The sequence below is a fragment of the Haliotis asinina genome, chromosome 15 (genome assembly GCF_037392515.1).
Source record: "Haliotis asinina isolate JCU_RB_2024 chromosome 15, JCU_Hal_asi_v2, whole genome shotgun sequence".
Classification (NCBI taxonomy): Eukaryota; Metazoa; Mollusca; class Gastropoda; order Lepetellida; family Haliotidae; genus Haliotis; species Haliotis asinina.
In genome coordinates, this window is record NC_090294.1 from 8,905,119 (window position 1) to 8,925,818 (window position 20,700).

At 40.1% G+C, this 20,700-nt stretch overlaps 1 protein-coding gene and 1 pseudogene across 1 annotated transcript; one reads left to right on the plus strand and one right to left on the minus strand.

Annotated features, from left to right (window-relative positions):
- Positions 1-456: 456 nt before the first annotated feature.
- Positions 457-11,133, minus strand: LOC137266032 (heat shock 70 kDa protein 13-like). Its single transcript, XM_067801532.1, has 7 exons — positions 11,002-11,133; positions 10,582-10,671; positions 10,032-10,137; positions 9,245-9,389; positions 7,712-7,931; positions 6,798-6,968; positions 457-5,534 (listed from the first exon to the last, which is right to left on the minus strand). The coding sequence occupies exons 1-7, from the start codon at positions 11,024-11,026 to the stop codon at positions 4,996-4,998; spliced, it is 1,296 nt and encodes a 431-aa protein (XP_067657633.1). The 5' UTR covers positions 11,027-11,133; the 3' UTR covers positions 457-4,995.
- A 1,796-nt stretch (positions 11,134-12,929) lies between these two features.
- Positions 12,930-17,364, plus strand: LOC137266026 (RNA-binding protein RO60 pseudogene; annotated as a pseudogene).
- The last annotated feature ends 3,336 nt before the right edge of the window (positions 17,365-20,700 follow it).

Consider the following 20,700-nt stretch of genomic DNA (forward strand, 5'->3'; position numbering starts at 1 on the left):
TCCTCACATATTGCTGGCATCAAGCATTCTTTCCTAACATACTGTTGGCAACAATCATTGTTTTCCTTGCATATTGTTGGCATCAAGCATTGTTTCCTCATGTTCTGCTGGAAAAAAGCATTGTGTCCTAAAGTTCTGTTCTCAACATGCATTGTTTCCTAATATACTGTTGGCATCAAGCATTCTTTCCTCACATACTGTTGGCAATAATCAGTTTCCTCGCGTATTGTTGGCAGCAAGCATTATTTCCTCACATACTGTTGGCATCAAGCATTGTTTCCTAAAGTACTGGTGACGCAAGAAGGAGAGCTGATAGGCCTTTTGTTGCTATAGTTCTGGTCTAAAGTGCCTATTTGGAAGAGGAAAGCAGTGTCTACAAGTAGACAAATGGTAGCATATGAGCCATGATCTGATCACAAACTTCAGGTGAGCTTGAAAGGACAACACAAAGAGTTGTTGAAGTGTAGATTTTCAATTATATTTTCAGACTTTATAGGTGTTACATATCACAGATGGGCTTGCACAACTATCCACAAAAATATCTTTTCCTGATATAGAATGCAGAGCTGATATCAACTTTATTCCATAGCCATCTGTATTTTGCGCAAATTTGCAAGAAACTATTTCTGTATAAAATCTAAACAACTTAGCCAAAAGTGATAAATGCATGTTACATAGATGTAGATTTGGACTTCTTAAGTATGTTCACATGAGAGTGAGGCTAAGTCTACCATCTGGAGTCTCTGTGGAGTAACACAAGAATGACCTTTAAAAAATAGCTGTAATATTGCCAGAATTAATTTATTGTTGTTTAATGCTGCACTCAGCAATATTCCAGCTATATGGCAGCTGTCCGTAAACAAGAGTCTGGAACAGAAAATTCAGTGATCAACTGCCTGACCATCTTTCTACACATATAGGATACAATGACATGTAGCAACCAAGTCTGATCATTCGATCCTGTTAGTGATCTCTTATGGCAAGCAAGTGATACTTCACTTCTGACGACAATCATGGGTTACTGAAGTCTAGTTCTAACCCGCATTTTCATGGGATCTTCAGGGAAGGTTTGAGAAAAATCACTCACATATGAAAATGAAGGGTACATGAGACTGCAAACAGGTTATTATTCACAAAAACAGTCACTACTACTTCTGGTAAACTATCTATCTTGTGACTTATAACCAAAAGGACTAGGTGTCTGAACTCGGAACATGAACGTGTGCCTTCAACGGTTCTCATGACCTGCTTGCAGTCCATAACTGTCTGTTACTATGGAAATGAGAACTCATCTTTATCTTTTAAAACAAATAAAACATTCATTTTAAAATGGAAGGATAAATATACCAATAATACAAAAAGCATAAAACTATTTTTGATTTTCAAGTGAGTAATGGAACACAACAACACTGTTACTATGGTAAGAAAGAAAGTCCAACAGAAATATCTCAGCACACAATAAGGAATAGCAAGTTTTTACATACTGGGCCTTTGTGGGGAAGTAAACTCAGATCTTCAGTGAGACAAATGTATGTTGAACAATCATAGCCAATCAGCTACCCTGTTGTCAGTGATAGACTAAAGTAAACGTGTATATTAGTTTATGTTCAAACAAACTTAACCCTGTGCATGAACAGATTTTCACCATCAGCAGCATAATATCACAACTGTACAAGCAACGCTCAACAATAAATAAACATTCTCCAAATATAAACATCACCAATGAAACAGTGTATGTACACATTATAAAATAAGTCTGTAACAAATATATGTTGAATATCTCATGTCCAGTCAGAGGCTACTAATAGAAACATACACATCTGAGATACATACAATGTCGATACAAAATATACAAAACTCACACATGACATCCGTACAGACGATACTTCAAAAAGCCATAATAAAAATATGTCTTTCATTCCATCTTTGTCAGATAAGACAACAATAACAATTAATTATACTGATGGATACACAATTTTGAATACTAAAACATATTTTGTGTTCCAAATGACCATAATTAATAATTCATAGCCCTTCAAAACAAACACAGGATAAAAACTTCAATTCCTTCACCAAATATATATTAACGAGCATCAAAGTACTTCATGTCCACAAACTGAAAGTTCAACACTTTGCAAGAATGTAAATTCAGTTTGGAAAATAAATGCCATATATCTGTACACCAACTCATCATAACAGAAGTTGTGTTATGTGGATGTCATTGCTTTTTCTTCACCATGTGGTCGATGGTTTTGGTGGTATAATAGGCCAAATAGTTGGAGTTTCATTTTACAAGAACAACATTTGAAAACACCTGGCCTGACACCTCCTGACTGATGTTTCCTCAATAACTGTTACAAAGCTGAACAAAGTCTGATGCATAAACTGTCAGAATATCTCATGGAATTAACTCCCATTCTTTAACATTGCACTAAGGTTAGCAATCTTAGCGATAGGCTGACTGCAACTCCCATACCTCAACTTAAGGCAGTCTTAGCACAAAGGTTGTTTTGTACAATAGCACCCTGTGGCTCCTTTCATGAAGCAACCTTTACTAAGATTAACCTTAAACTAAGGTTAACCTTAACTCCCATTCTTTAACATTGCACTAAGGCTACCTTAGTGACTTACCATTACCTTAGTGCTTTGTGAAAGGAGGCCCTGGCTGATAATAGCAACACCACTAAGTTATGAATAAAATTGAAATACTTTTGCACAAACAATTCTCTTACTATGACACATTTCTATGAAGTAAGCACATCATGACACCTGTGCTTCAGGTGCTGGGTGTACACCTGCTCCTTATCCAAGGCTCCACAAACATAGTTTCTAAGGTCTCTAATTTGCAAACCCTCTGAACTGGAATGTACATTTCCCCCGTCATGAGATATCATGTCCAAAACATATTTGCAATTCACTACGAGAATGTTCTCATGATAAGCATGAAAGTGTCTGGCAGTGTTGTAATCAAACTCCCAATGTTTCCCAACATACAAAGCTAACAATACTTACCACAGTGTCAGCTGTGCTTTGAAAAATGCTCACAACAAAACATAATGTAATATAAAATGTACACTTCTCTAACTCTTCTTTAATGCTTGCTGTATTTATTTATAACTTTTTGATAATAATCATGATTCACACAGCTGATCAACTGAGCAAGTTCAGGAAAACAATGCTTTGGTAGGAAAGTGTAATTATATTGCAATGATTTACAGATAGGGATGTTATTTTTTAAAATACATGTAAAAATATCTTTGAAATATATTCTACAAAGAACATCAATTGGTGTGTTGTCAGTTGAAAACAATGGCATGGTTCTCCCTGCCCGACAGAGCAAGAATATGTTTTGATACAGTGCCCCCAAACATTTTGTTTTAAAGCACCCAAATAGCCATAAGCATTTTAAGGATTTAAGTATAAGCCATAAGCACAAGAATGGTTGTGACATGACCAAGAAAAGCTGATCCTGGCATCAAAGGGAGGGAACTCTTGACTAAAAAAGAGTCTCCCCAATGCCCAAAAAATCAGAGCATATATCAATATATACACATGTTTTATGACTAGAGTCTAACATAACAAAAGGATGATAAACATCCTATCTTAACACAGACATTTCAACATGGATTCTAACACTGGTATCAGTAAATGACCTGTTTGATGACACTGTATGTTTATATATTACTATGATAAAACATAACTTTATATCCGGCTATTACATATTACTCTGACACATTGCTCACTGGTAATGTACAAACAGAACAAGTGATCATTACATTCAATCACTGCTGATTACCAAACTAACTTACTGGACCAACTTACTAAGACTACAGACTACATCTCCAGAAGCATGTGCTTGTTGTAAATTAAAGCTGCAGTTAGCAGTAAGATGGAAAGAAATTTATTTGGACCACACAGTTTGCATCCATGTTTTGGACACGTAAGTTCTGACCTACTTAATATTTTAAAAGTAACTGAAAACAGCAACATATAAAAAAAAATAAAAAACAACAAAACATCATATATTGTAGCAACTGTCAGGCCTCCAATGTTTAGCTGGAGAAACATATTTATCTCCAATTTCTAAAACATCAGGGAGGTGTATGTTATTTTCAGGTAGTAAAATTATCACTCAGTTTCCGTTTTGCTCATTGACATCGTGTTAGTGGGAATTACTGTCATCACATTGATCCAGCTGTGCTTGAGACAATGTTGACTAGTTACCACAGTTATCAGGTTTTCCCAGACGGTATAAGTGGCAAGCAATACCAGAACACCAGGAGTGTAAACATACAGCTCAACTTCAGATAGGGATATTTACCAGTTTTATATGATGCCCCAACAATTATATGCATTTAATATAAAAATAGTGAGCAACATCACAAAATCCCAATCAGAGGTAGAGTTGCAACTTACAAGGAACGAGATAGCTCTTTGTCAGTTTGGTTCAAACTAACTCATAGTTAGTTAATCAGATTCCTAATTCAAATAGTAACATCGCAGTGAAAATAGGACTTGAGGATCATTGATAAAATAAACAATTTTTGTTTCAACATTGTCATGATTGTTAACAAATTTCTGGTCACAACACTTTTCTATTGAGCACTTCTATATTGCCCAATGGCCCATTTATATCTAACTAACTTTAACCAGGATCTAGACCACTTGCAGTTGTACCTGAACCTTTGTAAATGTTCTGAGACAGATAATTATCTCTGTAGTAAACTGACATTTTGATTGAACAAAACACCTTATGATTACTCTGAAAGCTCATGAAACTAGTCATAAAAAATAAATTAAAAAAAAAATAATAATAATAAATGTTCCCAGTTAAGCATCAGTATTGTAGAGCATGTTATGATTTCAAATTTGGAAACAAGCCTAATGTTTTTAAAATCTAAAATTGTTTTCACTACATAAGTTATATATGTAAGCTTTAGGGAAAATAACAACTTGGTCTGGCAATATGCTACCCTCTCCAAGACACATCTCTCATCAATTAATCTGTATCTTCTTTACCCTTGTTGGCAATTCAACTGCGCTGACGGTCAATGGCCACATTCCTCCTATGATCCCAGCCTGGATGGACACTCCAGTGGCCACAGCTAATTCAGGATCAATAGCCGTATTTGGCTTTTTTCCAAAATAATCCCGTATCAGTTCTCTAACTTTTGGTATCCGTGTTGACCCCCCGACCAACACAATCTCATCCACATCTTCTCGGGTGAGATGTGCTGCTTGTAACACTCTGTCTATAGGTTCTAAAACTTTGTTGAATAGATCATCATTCAGCTTTTCAAACAACGTCCTTGGGATAGCTTCCTTGAACACTTTGTTTCCTAGTGAGTGTAACGTGATGATGATATTCACAGACTGTTTGTAGGTGAGGTCCAGCTTGGCCTGTTCTACCTGCATCCTCAGGGCCTGGAGATCCTCACGGTCAGTCAACTTCTGGCCGTACGTCTTCTCGATGGCGTCCTTCAAGAACAGCAGCAGGCGCTGATTGAAGTCCTGGCCACCAAGCCGGTTATTCCCTGGAACAATCATGTACTATGTCAAGCCCAGAATGAAACACAGTAAGCTGGACCAAGATCAGAATGCTTGTATATTTTGCCTATTAGAAATAAGTCAGCAGAACAGAGATCAATCAAGCATACATCAGCATGAATAATACTTAACTTGAAACTACAGAACAAATTAAAACGTGTTTTTGAGTCAATTCATGACGATTTCAACAACTATCATTTAGTCAAGGTTTGGCATTTTTTCCAGCCTTATAATGACAATATTTCTTGTTTTCCTGGAATAAATGTACAAAGCTGAAATTCACAAATTGTATTCCATTAGTCACCACTCGCCCCTTCCCGTAACCTCCGAAAGAACTCATCCCCTACTTGATGCTTCGTATGTGTGAAAGTCATTCATATATTTTTCAGTGAACTCAGGTAAAATTCAACTTGGAGTATGACACCAAGGTTACCTGAATGTTCACTTTGAGAAGTATTTTAAAGTCATGTTTGATTTTCTGCTTTGGTATTTAATGCAGATTTTTTAAAAGAAATTTTATTTGCATATTCAACAAAACAAATCTCATTTGTAATTATTAAACCTTTTTCAGAAATATAGATATAAACAAAACATGAGCATGAGGTATAATTACATCAGAGGATGTCTTCAACAAGTAAGTTTTTCTCCTTTTAGATGTATCAAGACGGTTTAATTAATTCTTTGAAATAAATAAGCAAAAACAATAACAATAATACAATGTATGAGTACTTTGGTGATATTAAGTACCAGTGGAATCAAACAGGAATAGAGGTATTGTTCTTGTATGAGGTGGTTCTGATGTTCTATGCCAGTATGATATCCTTCGGGAGGGGCGCGAGTTGCTGCTCAGCTTTTCCCGGAATAACATGAGTTGGTCAGGAATGATTGTATCCTTGGCAATTTTCCTGATACATTTTGCTTAAAACCTAGCCTAAGTGATGGACATCCCTCTCCAACACATATACTGCTGATTTGGACTCATGCACCACTACCTGAGAGTGAAGTGAATTTGATTTTATGTCACTTTTACAAATACACCAGCAGTATCATGTGGAGAATTGAACCTGGGTCTTCAGAGTGACAAGCACACACTTTTGGCTACCTCACCACCCAACCTGAGTGAGGAACGTCACCCATTCCATAAAGCATTGCAGCACTAGAGCATTACAAGCCTATGTGTGAGAGTAATGATTACCTACATTTGGCTTTGAGGAAAAGTGTCCACACCCCTACTCTAGACTTAAACTCACCCGCCATGGCCTGTGTGAGGAACATCCCTCCCTGCACGTTGAGAAGAGACACGTCTAGAGTTCCTCCTCCAAGGTCGACCACAAGTACGGTCTGAAGGTCAGACTTTTTGTGTAGACCATAGGCCAGAGCTGCGGCTGTTGGTTCATTGATCACTCGGAACACCTCGAGACCTGGTAATCGATGTAACAGTCAGATGGATTGTGCAAGAAGTTCAGCAGCAGACACATTGATTGGCCGACAAAAACCTTGCATTAACTTATGTATTGTCGCAGATAATTTAGTACTGAATATAGAAGGATGAGTGATAACACCGTGTCAGTGACGCTATTAACTTTGACTTAGTTTTGGTGTTACCATGTTTAGAAGCCCCTGAACAGGTTGAAATCTCCCAAACTTGAGGAAGTTCACCAAAGGGGAATATATGGAGTCACAATGGGGATGCTGAGTACAAGGCTCATTTGGAACAAATTCTGTGATGGGGCTTCCTTCTCAGTATGGTGTTAGCATTTCATGTATTTCATACCAAGGAACATCACCCTTCTGAATTCCTTTGAGGCCATGAGCACAACTCATGTAGACTGTCCCAAACTGAGTTGAGGACAAGTGAGTGAGAGCAGTCCTCACAGTCACAGACAACAGAGGGTGACGGTTATATACTTCTGTTCCAGTTCTCAATTCTACAGCTTTGCTACAAATTGTGGAACTGAGTAAAGCTCACAGAATCTGTAGACATAGTATACATATTTAGTTTTGTTCAAAAAGGCCTACAAACTCTGAACTCTACCCCTACTGAAATCATGTCCCACCAGTTGTTTAAACAATGTAGTCTTGTATTTATGAGACTTGAAAACATCCTGAGTCAGATATGCAACTGGGGTGTGTTGATATGGTGCTGTTCCCAAAATGGCCTCACCTGCTAATGCCGCAGCTTTGATGGTGTAGTTTCTCTGCATGGCATCAAACTCTGCCGGGACTGACAGGATTGCCTTAGTCACAGGAGCACTGAGATTAGCTTCTGCGGCAATCCGTAGGGTATCTAGAATAATAGAGCCGACATCTTGAGGGGTGATCTTCTTCTCTGTGCCGTTCACCTTCACGACATAGTGCACCATCCCCAACTCATCTGTCTCCAGCTGCAACAAATAGCCACATCAGATGATCTCCCTTGCATACAAGAGGTTACAATAAGATTATCTCCCTTGAATGCTCATGCTAGCATGTCATATTCCAGTCATCTTTTCCACCGAGAGAAGCTACAATCTACTTGTGTCTTATTGTGCTATCAACCTTGTATTTACCTGCAGCACATTTTGTTGAATACAATCAAGTTAATTCTACTTGTTCAATAAACCTGTCATTCATCTGATCATAAAAGTCAAATCAAAAGAGTTGTGAAATGAAACTTCCGTTTGTCATGCTTGTTCTCTGACATCACACCTTCATCACTGTGTTCTGTATCAAGTCAAGGCAGTGGGGTAGCCTAATGGTGAAAGCATCTCCTTGTCCGCAGACCTGGGTTCAGTTCTCCACATGGGTACAATGTGTGAAGCACATTTCTGGTCTCCCTTGCCATGTTATTGCTAGAATATTTCTTTAGGTGGTGTAAAACCATTCTCACTGACTCTGCATCAAGTTACGATTGACCAGACAAACTGAAGGTTGAAACTATCAGCAACATCTTATGCCATATGACAACACCTGATCAACAAAGTCACCACACCGACCACCTGAAACATTCGGTCACTTTTAACAATCATACGTTGCTGGGGACCCATTGTAAACCACTGTCCCCATAGGGAAGTCTGACATTATCATGATGAAGGTCACGTCACCTACTCTCTGGAGAATAACTCAATTTGATATCATCTTCCTTGCTGCCAATAATTCAGTGTAGTGGTTAAGCACGTTAACAAACACTACCACACAGATTTGTAGACCCTGTTCCTCAGTCACCTTACTGCAGTGTTCTCTGATGAATGGATGATCTGATCACATTAGTAATATTTCTAAGACAACAGCCCCAGTAGATTTTTGGCAATCTCCACTACACACAGCTTCAAACACAGGCAACGGTATAATTCATCCTAAGGGGTGGAAATAAAAAAAAAACTTTAAAATTCCTAGTGTACAGTGGCATGTGTAAAATCACCTGCCCTGATAATTTTTCCACAATACCTCATTACCTGCCAATTTTCTTATTGATCTTTTTTAAAAAATAAGCAACACTAATACATTGGAAAGTCAACTGAACACCAGTGCAGCATGATGTACAAATTTGCTTGCTCAACAGATAAAAACATTGGACTGAGATGTCGGGCAATGGCTTATTTCCACCCCGCAAAGGTCAATATTTGATATCCAATAAGTTGTAATCGACTTCTTTTCATAAATTAATCTGAGGGCTGAGGAAACACTCTCCAGTACAATGTAGACTTGATGCACCCACCTTGAAGGGATATTGTTTCTGAGCCTGCTGTAGTTCCTCCTTGCGGTAGACTTTCCCGATGAACCTCTTGGCATCATACAGAGTGTTTTGGGGGTTATGTTCTGCCTGGGCTACTGCCTTGAACCCCACAACAACACCCTCTTCACTGGAACAAACACGTGCTATTACCATGATTACTGTCAACACATTCATGCCTCTCGTGATATAACAGTTTGTTCGTCAGTAGAATTCATCATTCCTGCTTGACAACGGTACAAGAATCTGTATCGAAATGTCACAATCACGCAATAAAAAAGTTGTTATCGATAACAATTTGCCTATTTGTACACCTCAACTTCTAAAATGCCACTCAAACAAGAATTCAAGGTGCAAGACAATTGGCTGTAAATAATCACATCTGTACCAAACAATCAAGTGACTGATGTGAACAACAAGCTGGACATTCGGTTAGGATGACAGAGAATCAACCCTGTCTGACCATCTGATCCATCAAGTCACCTCTAACGACCATCACATGCTGACTGATGAGCCATCTAACAACCATATTATTTTCCCTTCTTCCCTATAGAAAGTCCAGATTTTCTTAAGGTTGTTTCTGAATCTCCTCCTTCATTGAGGACCTTATATTAGGCAGCTGACATTGTGTGCTGGCCATATGGAGTCCAGGTCTGAGGGTGTGGGTTCAAATCCCGAATGGGACTCAACCCAACAAATGTACTAGAACCTGTACTTTACTGAGGAAGTGTAATCCCGAACATAGCATGTGTTATGGCATATGATGACCTACCTGAAGGCCACAACGCTAGGAATGCACTTCTTCCCGCTCTGCACCTGAAGGATGTCTACTGCCCCCGACACTGCATGATACATGCCAATACAGGAATATGTGGTCCCTGGAAGTCAGCAGTTTAGTAAATAATCACAGTGACTTATTAGTTATTGACAACCAATGAAAAAATCTTAGTTATGTATATCTTGTGACATTTTCATGTGATAGATCTTTTATGTAATGTGATGCTACAATCACAACAATGCTCAACAACAGAGTGAGGTTTTTTAATGCATTTTGTAAAAAACACCTTAATTTCATGCTCATTAAAAACCCTTTATTATCAACAAGGGCATTCTGAATATCCCTAAAGATGGGAAGATGTTACTGATAGAGAATTAATTCTCCCCTCATCGACGATAATGAAGGCTCCCGTCAAGGGTGATGTAACCGCTCTGAGATTAAAGATAGATGCACAAGTATCGTGTTCATATTCAACAGAGAAGCTACGAAACAGAGGTATCTAACCCAATATTATGAGACAACTTGACAAATCACTAAATCTTACCCAGATCAATCCCAACTATTTTGGGTTTTGGTGGTGGTAGGTACCTCTGGGCCCAGTAGCCTGCCAATAACACGGCTAATACCGACGTCCCTGTGAAAAAAAACCCAAAATAATAATGTCACTCATGAGCGATCTTTCAAATGACAATTTGAAGAAAATCATTGACACTTGAAATGCTAAGTCTTATCGGGAGTATATGTCAACACAAATTGGTTTGGGAATGACTAAGACAAGTCGTGGGTCATTGGTTGTAATGTGGTATTCACATGTCTCATCAAACATATGTCTACTTTATGTCAAACAGGTAGGACACTCTGAACATTAGTTGAGCCGGTAAGACCACCCGACTCCGCTATCCCTTTCTCTGGATGATTAGTGAACACTCAACGGCAATCTGGCCTTGTTAATCAGTTAACTCACCAAGAATAATGAAAGCAGAACCCATAATCCAATAATCAGTTTTCAAGACAGTTCAGGGTTGATGTTTCCATATGTTGATGTCAACGTGGGTTTCTCTCAGCTGCTTCCGGGTACTACGCCCTCTGGTTCAATACTAAGGTAGGTAACTCTTATATCATACTTCCAAGCGATAATACATGTGTTATTGTGATTTAGGGGAGAAGGGCTTATCCGAGAGTCACAGTGCACCCACCAGTTAACATATGTCCTTATGATCAAGGTCTCCATACAGGTTATCGTGATAAGAGGACCAGAGACACGAACACTGACAATTTAAAGAGAGAATATGGGCAATTTGGGATTTTATGTGCGTATCTCAGACTCAACCGTAAAAAATCGATCTCAAGTTCTCTGTCAATGTAGGAACCGAGGCACACTTGGCGACACATTTAAATGGACACCACGCGTCACAAAATCTTACGGGTTTCCAAGCAATATTATTATGTATATTTTATTTTTTTATTTTATATTATTATCATCATCTCGATTGTAGAAGTAGAACACTGAAAATGTTGGTTTATAGCCTGTTTTCAAAGGCATTCAAATACCCAAACCCACAGCTAGTGAGAAAATTGCAAATATTTTTCTTTTTTTAAATGATGACATGCATAACGAAAATGTTCTCACCCGATGTTCAAGTTACCAATGTTTGTTAGATAATGAAAAAAACGCCTTTTATGGTCACAGTTGTGACTGCGCAATTCTGAACAAGTGATTTAAAAAAACAAAAACAAAAACAAAAACAAAAACAAAACTCTTGCAGGAATCTAATGTATGATTTACCAGACCTTTTTCGGAGTTACTAAAAATTCTTATAAAAAATCTTACCTGCCCCTTCGAAGTCCATCTGTAACACAACATAATTTATAGTGACAGATAACACAATTATGGGAAAAGATATATATTATCGATAGTATTATCATATGTTGCATAATTAATATTGCAATTCTGTTGTTCCGTTACCTGTACACAATCTGGTTGAATTGACAAAGTCCTCTTGCAAACCAACCCGTTTATGGTAAACTCTCATTGCATTGTTATTATTGTTGATTAATATAAACTTACTATTATGTGATATAACTAAATGTGAAAAAAGTTCACCAACAACAGTTCGCCAACATGACAACATATTTAGGTGGGTAAGGCGATAATTCTTCCCTAATCCCTTGTGCAAACAATGTAAAACAACATCAATCATCAAAGAGTATCGCTTTCCGTCTTCCCGCGAATAGGCAAAATTGAAAATTCAATTTTGTGCGAATACCCACTCCTTTCTCTCAGGGCTATTCTACATATACATCTACATCTATAAAAAGTCTCCCTGTTTCTCCCAACGTCCTAGGTCCAAGAGTAATTCTCTGCGTCCTATAGGTCCAACGCTACTTCACTGATAGCCATCAACACACAAACAAGTACCAGTGGTGCCGTATAATGCCAGTCCATCGCAGCAGGACAGGATAATCATTTTGTGTTTATTAAACTGTCTCTTTGAGGAACTTTGAATTGCACCCCTCCACCCTCAACAATACTCCCCTGGCTGCTTATTATACAATCAAGAGCGCTCTATCTGACCGCGCCTACCCACACTGTAACCAGTTTATGAAAAGAGTCCTCCCGACCGGTGTATTGCTAGCTCCACGGAGATACATACTTGTTCGATCTTTTGATTTTGTTAAAGGCCAGGAACTTTTCACTATTAACTTTCAATCAGTGACATAGGAAAGTGCATGTTTTCTAAACACTGGAGAAGAGGGACATATTTGACCGTAACAAGTTACAGGGGAATACAACACGGAAGTGAAACGTAAACCCGAAACCGTTGTATCTTGAGGATGTAATACTATAACTAGAAAATAACTTAGAATATACATGTAGTTGGTAATACCCATGACACATGCTTTTGGTAGTAGCATGTAATATACTGCTTCACGTGACTGTATCGTTGTCATATGTCTATCGTTCTTTTATGAGAAGTTAATTTCGATATTGCAGTTTGTATCACGATATCGATAGCAGAACAAAGGCCAGTGAGTGCCAGTGTGATAACAACGTGAGCTCCGGAGATATGTAGCGTGGCGTTTAGTGTTGATAGAACTTTGGAGGTCTACACTGTGGTTGAATTTTACTGTCAGGTTTGTCGAACAAGGCAAACTTGTGTTGAGGTACGTCCACTCGTGTACTGACATACACGGCACTTTTACCAGGCGAGCGTCTCCTTCATGTCACTCTGACCTCGATCACAGGTCTAGTATAAATGCCAAGCGTCTGATTAATATTGCATGTTTTTATTAACCTATAATATGTGATACTGTATATAGCTATACTCGATTGGTTGCTGTATGTGGTTTGTCAGAAATTCATGACTTAGTTTATGTGTATAATGTAATATTTATGCAAGCGGCTTCAGCTTGGTCACTATCCATGTTTGTTTGTCGAAACAACGAGCAGGTATCTGTGCATCACGACTAACTTCACCTTTAGACCACGTGTGATGTAGCCCGTTAGTATTTACTATCGTTCACTGTGTCCTTTAACGTGAATGTGCAACGAGTATTGATACCGTCAGATGATAATATCGACAATGCAAGTAGAATCATGTTCGCATAACGGACATGCCGATCTCAACACGTCATATGTAGTGCTATAACTGCGCTGCAGACAGGGCGTTTGTTAGACCTGTGCCATTGCTGCCGTGTCAGTAACTGTCCCGTTCCAAGTGTCATTTTCATGTGACTTATGAGTGTGTGAGTACACCACCAAAGGAGTGAGCGTTTCGTATCAATTGGGACGATGGGATAGCCTAGTGGTTAAAGAGTGCGTTCAACACGCCTAGGTCTGGGTTCGATTCCCCACATGGATACAGTGTGTGAAGCCAGTTTCTGATGTTCAGCTCTGTTAGATTGATGGAATTGTGCTTTAAGCGGCGTAAAACTAAACCCACTCACTCACTCACTCACTCATTCGAATAAATAAGGCAAAGAACATTATGGATAACAACTTCTTGTTTGTGAAAAAGTTGTATGCTTTACTACTGACTCACGAACTTCTAGAGTGCCGTATATTCCATTCCTATTGGCTAATACGCCATACTTATAAAACTCCCAGGTTGTCCAACCAAAGACTGCCTCAAAGTGACAGTACCCCGACTATTTCTTTAATGGCTGACTAGCGGAAAACAGCAAGAACTGCTCATAATCTCCTCAGTTGATAAAATATTTCTATGAATCTTGTGACGGAAGGTGGTAATTGTAGGTACTAGATTCTAGACGTCATTTTCCCCGATTCCTGCATGACCTCCTGAGACAACCCTAACATGAAAATTAATCCTTGATCAGACCTCTACTTGATCAGCAGAGGGTGGAAAAATGGGCCAAGATTATCAATGATAAGCGAAATTTTAAATTTCCTTTTCCTCTGGAGATCATCCGGTTGTGAGGATGGCTGGTGTGAAATATGGTGACAAAATATTCCAGTCATTTTTCAGGAAGAACATTTGGAGGTCTGTATTTTAAAATGTAAATAAAGTTTGGATAGTAGAAGGTATTGCAGATTATCAAAACTGCCAACTTCAATATGAAGGTAAAATATTATTGGTAAGTGAACCGATTCGTAGTTTCGAGATAACGCTGTCATATCCATTATGAATCTCGAACACGAGATAACCAGTTGTGTTTTTTATTTAAATACTGATGCCCTGATGAGAATATTTTCTGAAAGTAACAGCAAGATGAAACAATCCTGAACAGTCCCTGCAAGTCTAGTCGAAAGAACACCATGTCGCTTTCATGTCTGTACGGGAGCTGTGGGGCAGCCTAATGGTCACCGCGTTCGCTTGTCACACCGGAGACCCGGGCTCCAAATCTGGAACAATGGGTGAATCCCATTTCTGGTGTCACCCGCCGTGGTATTGCTTAAATATTGCAAAACTCGGCGTAAAACCACCAGCCATCCTGCCAGGCCGCCATGTTGGTTTAAAACTTGGGGCAGATAACTCTCATTTCCTGCCACCGACAGTTATTCCACCAATGGATTGTCTACAGTTTATGCTGCAGCTAATATTACCTGCACATAACATCTTACTTAGATTGTCTAATGAGAATAATACGTTCATAATCGAATGGAGATGTAATGCTGACGATTTTAGGAAGACAAGCACCTGTCATTCATACAGGGTTTTTTTTAATTACAGGTGAGACACTGTAAGTAGATGTTACACTATTGTCAGAGATTTCGACCTCACAACAATGGAGAATCCCTCTGATGACACTGTCCCCCAGAGCGCTCCTACATCTGCCAACCAGGTGAGAAACAACGCAGGGGGATTCGGATGGAAGGTTGACGACTTCATCCGCCTCAAGCGCTTCCTATGTCTGGGTTCCGAAGGAGGCACCTACTACACCTCACAGAAGGCCTTGACACATCAGTATGTGGGATGTATTGTGAATCTTATCAGTGAGGGAAAAGGGACGGACGTGGTCAAAACCATCAAACAGTTCAGTCTGGAGGGACGCACCGCCAAACAGACATCCATCCTACTGGCTCTTGCTGTCTGTTGCAGAAGCAGCGATTTAACCACCAAACAGGAAGCCTACAAAGCTGTGTGTGACATATGCCGAATTCCCACTTTCCTATTCGAGTTTATTGAACGGTGTGAGAAACAGGGGGAAACCACAGGATGGGGACGGGCACACAGGAACGCCATATCAGCTTGGTACAACATGTTTAGTGATGACCCTGTCAAGCTCGCCATGCATATCACTAAATATCGACAGAGAAACAACTGGTCTCACCGGGACGTCTTGCGACTGTCCCACACCAAACCCGTCAACGATGCCGTCGGTGTCGTTCTGAGGTACGCCGTCAAAGGACTTTCTGATGCTAAACAAATGTATGACACAGGTGAACCCGAATCTGAAGACGTGAGGAAGGTCCTGAAGTTCCTTAGTGTTGTGGACGAGGCCAAATCATGTACTGAGGAAGACAAGATGGTGGAGCTGATTCGACAACATGGACTAGTTCGGGAGCACATCCCCACATCACTGCTGTCGTCGGTTTCTGTTTGGAAAGAACTGCTTCAGAAAATGCCAATGACAGCGATGATAAGGAACCTTGGTAAGATGACTTCCATCGGTGTGCTACGAGACGGTTGTTCTGAGGAAGATCTGGTGGTTCAGAAAGTTACAGACCAAGACTCCCTGAAACAAGCCAGGATTCACCCGTTCAACGTGTTAGTGGCTCTGAAGACCTACTCAGCAGGCTGTGGAGAGAAGGGCAAACTGACGTGGACTCCAACTAAACGAATCATGAAAGCTCTGGATGATGCATTCTATCTATCCTTCAAATTTGTGTTACCAACGAACAAGCGGCACCTTCTAGCAGTGGACGTGAGTGGCTCCATGGATTGTCCTGTGATGGGGACACCGTCAGTCACGTGTAGGGATGCTGCAGCAGCCATGATGATGGTCACGAAGCGGACTGAAAACCCAGATAATCCCACTGTTGTCGCCTTCTGTGATAAGTTAACCCCCCTTGACATCGGACACACAGATGATTTGGACACAGTGACAGGCAGAATAAGTAACATGCCATTCGGAGGTACTGACTGCGCGCTGCCGATGGTGTGGGCAAAGGAGAAGAAGAAAATGTTTGATGTGTTTGTTGTGTACACGGATTGTGAGACTTGGTTCGGAAAAATTCACCCTTCTGAAGCTCTTCGCCAGTACAGGAAGTGGAGTGGATTGTGGGATGCTCGTTTGGTCGTCTGCGGAATGGCTACCTATGAGTTCACAATCGCCGATCCGGATGATCCTGGGATGATGGACGTTGTGGGCTTCGATTCCGCAGCCCCAGAAATCATGCGCTCCTTTGTCATGGGCGAAATTTAAATTCATGTTTAGCTTCTGTGAGACAAATGCCTTTTATCACGTTAGATGTGCCTTGCGAGCGGATATACGGAAAATTGAGACAAAACATTTCATTTTGGAAGAGTGTGTGTGGGATGTTATTTGAAATGTTGGATTTCACTTTGCTTGACGATAATTTGTGTTTTAAAAGGGATTCTAGACGTCTGTGCTTTCTACAGCTGAGATGACAACGTTCCGATTGTAACTGATCGTGAGGCCTTCATTGCTGCGTCTTATTCATTGTGTGTGTATACCTGGGTCCATTGCTTGAGACTAGAAGGTTCGCCGGGAAGTGAAAATCATTATTCCAACTGATGGAGAAAGAGAGAGAGAGAGACACGCACACACACACGCAGAGGGGGAGGGGAGGGGCTCATGCTCTTTCTCTTACACACGAAGACACTTAAACATAGTCTCTCTCTCTCTCTCTCTCTCTCTCTCTCTCTCTCTCTCTCTCTCTCTCTCTCTCTCTCTCTCTCTCTCTCTCTCTCTCTCTCTCTCTCTCTCTCTCTCTCTCTCTCTCTCTCTCTCTCTCTCTCTCTCTCTCTCTCTCTCTCTCTCTCTCTCTCTCTCTCTGCCAGAATCATGGCTGTTACTACTGACAAGTAGCATTAAGTACAGGAATATTGATCGCGACTGTTCTGCTTTGCAATAAAACAACACCTCTAAACATTTCCACCGAAAATCTTCATTTAATTTAAAGTATTTGACAATTGTGCATGGCTTAACATAAACATATTGATAACTAGTAAAGTGTTGCATAGCCATATTTAACTGATATATATGACCATATGCCCCTGCATCATCTTTAATGTCAGATAACTGCATCGTCACTATATGACTGAAGGACTACCGAGTTAACTTTTAACCCGCTCAGATAACTGTAAAGCGTTTTTTTCTCGTTTTGGCCGAGATAAATAAAAGTGTTTACTCAGGCTCCTAGCTTCAGCTGCGTCACAACTGCGCGTAACATCTAATGGTTGTCTTCTGTGCTAAGATTCGTGAGCACTATTCGAGCTTAAAGCTTTTTCGATACTTAATAAACTGAGAGGCTGAGGAAAGTATATTGAGTTGTCTTATATAAAATATTGTGCAACTGGACTTTGAAAGAACAGTTGTTAAATATGACTTATCATCTACATAACCATCGCCAAATCCTCACACGCAGTGGAAAATAATCCGGGGCGTATAATGTAGTGTAAAACAGTTTCAGTGGAGACATGGCTAAGACATAGTTTGCGGTGAGATGACCCCCTGCTATTTTCGAAATGTGAACACACGAAAGCATGCTTTTATATGCCAAGCAAATACATTCGTATTTGTGTATTGTGCGAATTTGGATGTTTTTACAGTTTGAAATCAAGTAACATTTTGTATATCATGGCCCAGTCGTACTGCTGTACGTGACTTGGTTTTCCGGGTGTAATGACTTTCATGTAATAGTCAAACATGCAATAAAATCACGAGAACTCACGGTAAAATATACGCCATGACTGCATATTGCTTGTCAACAAATGAAGATTAAATGTGTTTTACAAACAACACGATGTTCCATGTTCAATTGTGGCATGGCATCTCACTCCGGCAAGTGACAGGACCAGACACACACGCAAGTATGCGTCATGTTACATAAGCACAAGAATCCCTAACGCAGTCTCAAAATCAGTTTCAACTCCAACCGTTACTTAAAATTAAAGAACGACAGTGTTTCCACTAATTTAACTTTAATGGTATTTTGGCAAACAATAGCTAAAGAACTGTTTTCAGGCTGTTACTCCGCTTACCATTATCAACTTGTTTGGGTTTTTTTGGTGTTTTTTGTTTTGTTTTTGTTTTTTCTTGGTTTCTTTTGGGGGTTGTTCTTTTTTATTGTAAAATTTACACAATTGCAAATAGCGTATGTCGAAATAATCCACATCGGTCTAATTGGACATTCAGTGGGATGTGTAATAGGAGACTCTTAAATTGGGGAAAACTCAGAAAAATACTAATGGCTTCTGAAACCATTACTATAGAAGGCAATTTGGTCGCTCAGCCAGGAAGGAAATACATGTGCTGCCTACGGTACAAGGGGCCATCTCAAAGATATTTTATGCTTAAGTCTATGTCAAGATATGTAAAAAGGGTTTGATACCCATAGAAAAAGCTTAAATCATTATTAAATGTCTCAAAAGATGTAGGCCCTGTGGCCACTGGACGATCAGCGGGACTGGACGTTATTTGTAAATTGTTATAACAGACCGTTTACCTCCCCAGTTTAATTCCCCCTAATGGATTATCTTATCTCCGTCCTGACACATCATCTTTTTATAGTGAGAGTGAGACTCCATTGTAGCCACACCCTTAATAGTTTCAGTATTAAAGTTATTATTTTTACGCCAGCTATTGTTTATTATGAAGCTGAGTTTACTTCACAATAGGCACTTTAAAGAGTCCATTGCAGTACGATATCACTGCGCACCAATTTGCATAAAGCAATGATCTGCTCCTAATAAGTCTCTTTTGACTTAGAAAAAAGCGCATTGCTCATTTCTGCACTAACCTCTCGCCAGGAAGTCGTTTTTCTGCGTGTCCTATCTCCCTACCAGTGAGAATGAAGTTAGGTCTAACATAGTTTAACAGATATTTCGTACGTTCACATATTCACAACATATATTGTAGATATGAATGCGAAAAAAAACGTCATTTTTAGCATGCTGGTCTCTCACGCCTCAGATCCGTGTGCAAGGCACTGGGAAAGGCACTTCGTCCACATTGCTCTCAGTCCACGTACCCAGCTGTTTAAAATGGGTATCTGACAAAAATGTGTGACCTGGGTCTCATACTCTGTTGTATCTGACAAACACGGATCTACGGACCAATACGGTCGCGCTTGGGGCTCCGTAGGAGCTTTGAACGTACAATTCCGTTAGGGTAATGTGTAGCGCACTGAGCATACTTGATGTATGGACCAATACGGTCGCGCTTGGGGCTCCGTAGGAGCTTTGAACGTACAATTCCGTTAGGGTATTGTGTAGCGCACTGAGCATACTTGATGTATGGACCAATACGGTCGCGCTTGGGGCTCCGTAGGAGCTTTGAACGTACAATTCCGTTAGGGTATTGTGTAGCGCACTGAGCATACTTGATGTATGGACCAATACGGTCGCGCTTGGGGCTCCGTAGGAGCTTTGAACGTACAATTCCGTTAGGGTATTGTGTAGCGCACTGAGCATACTTGATGTATGGACCAATACGGTCGCGCTTGGGGCTCCGTAGGAGCTTTGAACGTACAATTCCGTTAGGGTAATGTGTAGCGCACTGAGCATACTTGATGTATGGACCAATACGGTCGCGCTTGGGGCTCCGTAGGAGCTTTGAACGTACAATTCCGTTAGGGTAATGTGTAGCGCACTGAGCATACTTGATGTATGGACCAATACGGTCGCGCTTGGGGCTCCGTAGGAGCTTTGAACGTACAATTCCGTTAGGGTAATGTGTAGCGCACTGAGCATACTTGATGTATGGACCAATACGGTCGCGCTTGGGGCTCCGTAGGAGCTTTGAACGTACAATTCCGTTAGGGTAATGTGTAGCGCACTGAGCATACTTGATGTATGGACTATTGCCCACTATTAGCATCCACATTATTATCACTGTAGAATAGAATCTATGTCAAACGTCGCCTTCACAGAATAGAAGAAGTAACTGTTGTATATCCATAAACATTGACATAACTATTCTCCTTTTGGCAGAAATCCCCCCAAACAAGCGTCCC